The 7,869-nt window shown below is 39.1% G+C and overlaps 1 protein-coding gene across 1 annotated transcript; it reads left to right on the top strand.

Moving 5' to 3' along the window:
• The first annotated feature begins 953 nt into the window (after nt 1-953).
• LOC138802130 (gamma-crystallin-3-like) lies at nt 954-7,526 on the top strand. The gene is made up of 4 exons (XM_069985285.1): nt 954-962; nt 3,222-3,464; nt 3,894-3,896; nt 7,266-7,526. The coding sequence occupies exons 1-4, from the start codon at nt 954-956 to the stop codon at nt 7,524-7,526; spliced, it is 516 nt and encodes a 171-aa protein (XP_069841386.1).
• Nucleotides 7,527-7,869: the final 343 nt, after the last annotated feature.

Genomic DNA, 7,869 nt, shown 5'->3' with positions numbered 1-7,869 from the left:
TTCTCCTACTACATATACTGTAGGTGTCAAAATTAACCCGAACATCTCCCTGTTGACTTTAATGGGGCTCGATTTAGAGTCGAACTTCGAACCGAATACCACTACTGTTCGAGGTTCGACTCGAACTCGAACATTTTACTGTTCGCTCATCACTAATGAAGATCACCCCTAATACTCACTATGGATCTAAATTATCTTCCCCAAAATATTACTCTTGCAGAGGCTAATAAGAAAAGGTCATCTCATTAACTGGTATCAAATCAGATCAAATCTGGTATTGAATAAATAATTTGCTCTATGTTATTGTCCTGCAATCTATAGGCTAGCCCATAATATCCTTGAGTCAGCTGTAGTTCAATACCCAGTAATATTTAGCATCCATTCAGCAAAATAAATATGTTGCCTGATGAGCTGTATTTTTGTAAGGATAATGGATCATTGCTAATCTACTGTTGTCATCATCTTTCATACAGAAACTTAAGTGCGTGCAGTTCACATTCAGCTACAACCCTGAATATTCTGTAATTAATTTCACTTAAATAGAAGTCTTTATATTGTACAAAAGTATACACATCTCTACTGTGTGTACCCTACAATACATCATCTCAATTTTTTTTATTTGCCTATACTAAATAATACAGTGGAAGTGTACAACTATTGGGAACATATTGAGACCATATGTGCAATTTGCAAAAATATATTGCTTAGCATAGCTTTCTTATTTGTAGTTTTCCATATACAGGACTAGGCTATGGGAAACTTCTAAGGTAAAAGAGTAAGCATATATTCTACAATAGACCCAACGAACAAAACTTCAGTTAGGGTCACACAGCTAGTGATTTCAATTAGTTGGCAAAAGGTCAGCAAGTTCTCTATACAATAGAAGAGGTATATAAAGGCCTGTGTCATTTTCCAGTGAAGATTGAACAAGATCAGCTATCACCTAAAGCAAAATGGGAAAGGTAAGAAATTATTTAGTACTTAGTGTTTAAAGTGAAACAGAAGGATGTTACACATTTCTTCTTTACAGTACATTATTAGGCTACTCGTCTTGTGTTTGGGCATTTTTATATATTCATATATTCTAAATGCTTCTCATGTTTATTTCTGATAAATGTGTCCACTTAACGTAAATATACTCTATTAAGCTATATGCATCACTAATAGCAAAAACATGGCCATGGGACCCTTCGATTTTTTTTTAAATAGTTTTCTGAACGCATTTTAAGAAATTTTCTAAATAGTTTTTATTAAAGATTTCCTACCCAATTGGAGAAAGATAATATAAATCCGTCAGATGGACTTTGTGCTTATCTTACAGACAGAAAGGGAGAGGGGTTTACTTACCATCTCAGATTGTAGAAAGGCAGTAGAGAATCCTTGAAGGGCAGCTAACATAGACTGTGGAGAAGAAAAATGCAGAGAGGACTATAGAACCACATAGTCTTTTTACAAGTTTACAGAGAAAGTACAGCCTCCCAGTCAAAGTGCACCAAAATAAATTTTAATCCTTAAAAAAAATTAAGTAAAAGCTTTTACCACTGCTAAAATAGTTGAAAGTCTAAAAATTTCAATTTTAGACTTCATTAGTCAGTCATTCACAGTTTAGGCTGTGTCAGCTGTGTCAGTACAGTAGCAGAAAGATTTGAACAGCATCGAATCTCCAGGCATATTGGTGCACAATGCCAGGATTCCCTAATGCTGATTCACAGCTTCACGCTTTGTAGCATCTGTAATTTGCGGGACTCAGGTAGGGACTTATAAGTTCCTACCTGTACAAGCTACTTACCTACCTAGCAAGCAGAAGTCAAGCCAAGCGTTCTAACTGCCTAATTGATTCAAGTAGTGGGTTCCACTTTTTTACTCTAAATAGAGTAATAATTTATTTGTAAAATTAGCTGCGAATCAAGCTTCACAGGGTTTGCTTCACTCATCCTTACACCTGTCATGCGCCCGTTAAGGGTAAGCAGAGAGGACTCCCAGCGTGAGAGGGTTCCCATTTGCTATGTGCAGCTGGGGACTACAGGTAATTAACTATGTAAATGCAGCTGTGCCCCTCTCCCTGGTGTCTACTGTGGGGATTCCCCCCACCCCACCCCCGCATCACAGGGGGGAGATTCCTTGTACTGAGTCGGCCGGGCTCAGCGTCAGAATGATGCTAATCCCGACTCGGCAATCAGTGCATCTGGTCTGCTGCAGACCAGTATAATAGAGCGAGGATCTGATGGATCATTGCTCAATGGGAGATCAGTGCTGTGTATATATAAGTCCCCCAGGGGGCTTCTAATTAATGTATATGAAAAAAAAAATAAAAAAAATCCCCTCCTCTAATAAAAGTTTAAATCACCCCCTTTTTCCCATTTTATAAATAAAAATAAGAAAAGCAATTAAAAAATAAACATATTTAGTATCATATTTAGTATTAAATTATCACATTTCTGATCTCTCACAGTAAACGGCGTAGGCGCAAAAACCCGCCAAAGTGCAAAATTGTGCATTTTAGTTTACATCAAATCCAGAAAAAAATTAATAAAAAGTGATCAAAAAGTTGCATATATGCAAACAAGGTACTGAAAGAAAGAACAAACTGTGACGCAAAAAATGACACCTCACACAGCCCCATAGACCAAACAATAAAAGTGTTATAAGGATGGGAATAGAGCATTTTAAACACTTTTTTTTTTAAAGGTTTTAATTTTATAAAAGCCATCAAATAATTTAAAAGTTATGCAGGTTACATATTGTTGTAATCGAACTGACTTGAGGAACATAGATAACATGTCAGCTTTACCATAGGGTTAACGGCATAAACACCAAATCCCTCAAAATAAAAGGAATTGTACCTTTTTTTCTAATTTCACTGAACATATATTTTTTTCTGGTTTCACAGCATATTTTATAGAAAAATTAAGTCTGTATTTGCACAGTATAATTGGTGTCGCAAAAAATAAGGACTCATGTGGCCTTTTAAACGCGAAGAGGAAAAAACGAAAGCACAAAAATGAAAACTGGCTCCATCCTTAAAGGGTTAAAATCTACGGCAAAGTTTTTTACACAATCGTACAGAATTTTAATGTAAACTATTGCAGTAAATACTGATAGGGCTTAAGTATCAAATTGATGTCAGTGTTTGCTTTAATGTTTGTGCTTCAAGACATATCAATTTGATTCTGATTACTTTTATTTGAAATATTGTTTATATTTACATTTTTATTTTACAGATTATCTTTTATGAGGACAAGAATTTCCAGGGTCGCTCTTATGAGTGTAACTCTGAATGCCCAGACTTGTCTTCATACTTCAGACGTTGTAACTCTATTCGTGTAGAAAGTGGAAACTGGATCTTGTATGAACATCCCAACTACAGAGGACACCAGTATTATCTCCACAGAGGAGAGTATCCTGACTTCCAGCAGTGGATGGGTTACAATGACTCCATTAGGTCTGGTCGTATAAGCCCTCAGGTTAGTCTCTTGACAATTTTTTGCCTTTAATATATTATTAATCATTAGGGATAATATGGTTTGGAGAACCTAAATTTGACTTCAACCCTGGATAGTTCAGTGGATTTGTGGTAGGTTAAAGAATATATATCAGAGGGCCCTTATTTAAAGAGGTATTCCCCCCAAAACGATTTCTGCATTAATATGTTGCCCACCCATAGCTTTCCATCTATCCAATAGTAATTTATTATGGATTCTGCACAGTTTTGCTGGTATCTAGATGCATTCACCTCCACTAAACACACAGAATTATCAAAACTCAGCCCACTCCGACACCGCTCTCTGCTTTAGGCCCCCACCCTATGTGTCAGGATCACGTGTCCTCCGTCTCTTCAATAGGCTGGGTTAGCGATTCTTACCCTGCCCACTGAAGTGAAGGAGGACACTGAGACAGTGACAGCTGTTGTTGATCACTGTCTCCCTCCTAACACTCTGTGCCCCTTGCCCCTGAGCTCACCTGTGGCCCCCTGTGCTCACCCGTGGCCCCCGTGCCCCTCTTTGCTCACCTGCCCCCCCATGCTTACCCATTGCAACCCCCTGTCCACCCGCTCATCTGCGGCAAACAACACCCCCCCCCCGGCTCACCTGCAGAAACCCCCCATGCTATGTCACAGCCTCAACTCTGCTATGCCGCTGCCTCAACTCTGCTATGTCGTTGCCTCAACTCTGCTATGTCGCTGCCTCAACCCAACTCTACTGTGTCACTACTTCAACTCTGCTATGCTTCTGCCCAACTCTGCAATGCTGTTGCCTCAACTCTGCTATGTCACTGCCTCAACTCTGCTATGTCGCTGCCTCAACTCTGCTATGTCGCTGCCTCAACTTTACTATGTCACTACCTCACCTCAACTGTATTATATCTTGTGGATATCAGCTGTGCTACATCATGGACCAATCAGGCACAAGCATTGCATGATAGGAGATGTAGTTTTCTGGCAAGCGCCATGTTGGATATAGATTGGCTTTAAAAAAAAAAAAAAAATTGTAACTATATAGCGGCAGCAGCTAGATAGACAGGCGATGGCTCAAAATACTCAGGGGGACTTGGTGAGTAAGACCAGCTAGGTTTTGGAGCAATTTTTTTTTTTTAGCTCTTGGGGGGAATACCCCTTTAATGGTATCTGTAAGGTCCATACCAGGTACAGAGCAACAGAAGCAGGCAGATAGGTCAAAGGGAGATAAAATAAATAATGCATTTGCCTTTGCTGATGGCCATTTGCAGAGTTAAAAAATAGAATTTTTCCTGGAAGCTGAAGTGCCACAGAAGTGAGGCTGAGCATTCAATTATCTTCCCTCCCTGTCTTTACTGATTGAGATACAGGCCTGAGCTTCCAGCTCTATACACCAATTATCCAAGGCAGGGAGATGTGGGGGACAAGGCATGCATGCTGTGCCATAGCATCAGTTCTGTGGCACTTCAGCTTTCAAGGAAAAATACAATTTTATAACTCTGCAAATAGCCATTAGCAAAGAGAAAGGCACAAGGGTCTGTTCTGGCTCCTGAAAGAAAAGGGGGACATGACTGAAGCCTTAAAACATGTCAAAAGGCTAAATTTGAGGGACCTCATGATAAGAAACTGAACACAAGAATAAGAAAACACAATCTGAGGTTAGCTGGAAGAAAGATCAGAAGCAATGTGAGAAAATATCTAAAATTATTTTAATTCAGGCATGCTTGGTATAATAAATCTATCCCAAGATAATAAGAAAGGAAATAATATAAGAACAGAGTAAACGGATCAGATAGTCTTTTTCTGCCGACAATCTTGTATGGGTCTTTGAGACAGATGACCTCAGAAGGACCACTGTGAGCTATTTACAGATATAGAATTAGGGAGGGTTCACCAGGGAAAAGGCACAGATTTTTTTTCATGATAAATCAGGTGCAGGAGGAGGACTCCTCGCCGCTTTGCCACCCTCCCCTGCCCACCCGTCAGGCAAGTGGTCAGGTAAAAGGCGCTGATTTTTCTGCAAACTACATAGTGTAAATAATGGCAAGAATCTATGGCTGCTCCAGAGCAGTTGTAGATTTCTGCACCAGCATATGGATATGCTGCACCAGCATATGGATATGCTGGTCTTAAAAAATTCCCCCCTCAGTATCTGTGATTATCATTCTCCTGCAATTAGCATAAGTGGACTTTGACTATGTTAAAGGGACAACTCACTGGGCTAGTGTCATTGGTGTTCAATTGTTCAAGTATGTGATGGGTTGGTGAAGGTAATTTTAGAAATGAGTAGCAACTTAGCCATCACAGAAAACCCTGAAGGCACCAGCCATTATACACGTGGCTGGTGCAACTCTGTGAATAGCTCGCTGTAGAGCTTAGCTGCCCCAGATTCTTCATTGCACAGAGAAGTGGGAGTAAGGTCATCAGTGTTCTTATGGAGGAACTTGACTTCGGACCTAAAGAGACTTTAAATTTGAGAGAAGACAACTAGTTATGGGCCCTTTTTATACTGTAACCATTACACTGGTGCACCATTTCAAGTGACAGTAACAACCATACTCCGCATGGCCTACCTAAGGTCCAGAATAGAAATGAGAGAATCTACAGTATTAGTGCATCGAAACGCGTTATTATGCTGTGCATAGGCTTGTCTGCCGGCTGCCTTTGAACTCCGCTCCGGGTGCCTGGAAAAGTTGGATTCAGTTCTGGGAAACTACTCCCAGGACTGGATCCAGCTTTTTCAGCCACCAGGAGAAGAGTTTAAAGGCAGCTGGCTGACAAGCCGATGGCTGAGTGAAGCACTTTACTTCACTAATACTGTAGATTCGCCCATCTCTCGTCCAGAGTAAATGAGAATGTATAATGTATGGTCACTTAATGCACTGCAAATCTTCTTGGAAAGTTCTTTCTTATGGTTTATTGTTTAACTCCTTCAAGACCGAGACCATTGATGCACGGATGTCCAGGTAAATTTCATGAAATGTTCCTTCCCGCCTTCTAAGAGCCATAGCGTTTAAATTTTTCACCTACAGGGCTGGTTGGGAAGTCATTTTTATGCGCCATGATCTCTAGTTTTTATTAATATCTTATTGGTGTAACAGAAAAATTTTGATCCCTCTTTATAAAAAAAAAATTCTGATATATAATTTAAAAAAATCAGCAATCCTGTTTTTTGTTTTTTCCGTTTACCCGGTTTACCTTGCGGGAACAATAATGTTATATTTTAATAGATTGGACGATTCTGCACACTACGATATATAATGTTTATTAATTTATTTTTTTACATTTTTTTTTATAATGGGCAAAGAGGTATTTTGAACTTTTACTAGGGTGTGGTTTATAAGTTTTTTTTTTAAAATACTTTTAACTTTTTTTAAGTACACTTTTTTTAAACACTTTTTTTTCACTTTTAAACATGCAATCATTAGATTTCTTATACTGATCTATGCTATGCCATGCCATGCTATGCGTTTAAGGGGTTATTGACAGGCAGCTGGGGGATCGCACCTAATTGTCATTATGCTGTGTTCCCGGAACACTGATGTGTGTGGGACCATTCTCACTGCAGCAGTCCTGCACATATCAAACCCCTCTCACAGTCAGGAACATACATACACGTTCCTGTTGCATGGAGTATGGGCATCAGGAACGTATTTGTTGGTGTTGCTGATGTAAGGGGTATTAAGAGGGAGACAAGTCTGGTATTTTCTAAAGAACCCTACTCTTAGTTGCACACATTTAATTTTTTTTATTATTATTAGATTCTTTATTCGTATATCTGGTAACATATTGTTTCTTTAAACAGCACCAGGGATCATTCAGAATCAGGAGCTATGAGAAAGAAGATTTCAAAGGCCAGATGATGGATTTCCATGAAGACTGTCCTAATGTGTATGAGAGATTCCACCACAATGATATCTATTCTTGCCAAGTACATGATGGATATTGGATGTTCTATGAAGAACCCAATTATAGAGGACGTCAGTATTACCTGAGACCTGGAGAGTACAGAAGATACACTGACTGGGGAGCCTCAAGTCCCAGAATTGGTTCCTTCAGACGTCTTAATTAGTTAGACTAATAAAACATTGACATTTTGACTGCAATTCAATAAAATTTTCAAGATAAACAGACTACCACTAATTTTCTTTAAACTGTTGACTTTTATTTAAAAAATGTTAAATTTTGTTGCTGATGCAACAGAGCATGTTCTTTGGGACTTAATTTATAGCAGGGCATGGTGTGAAGGACTTAAGGATGAGCTAACTCAAACTGCACAAGTTCATGCCCGAATCCACATGTTTGAGTAACAAATGGACAACTGAACAGTAAAGTGTCTGTTTGTGTGTCTATTCAATAAAGTTTGTTGAAACAAGCTTGTAGGATGGAACAGGCGGAACATGTGACCTTGGTGT

Source organism: Dendropsophus ebraccatus, chromosome 9, assembly GCF_027789765.1.
Source record: "Dendropsophus ebraccatus isolate aDenEbr1 chromosome 9, aDenEbr1.pat, whole genome shotgun sequence".
NCBI lineage: Eukaryota > Metazoa > Chordata > Amphibia > Anura > Hylidae > Dendropsophus > Dendropsophus ebraccatus.
This window is presented reverse-complemented; position numbering and strand designations above follow the sequence as displayed.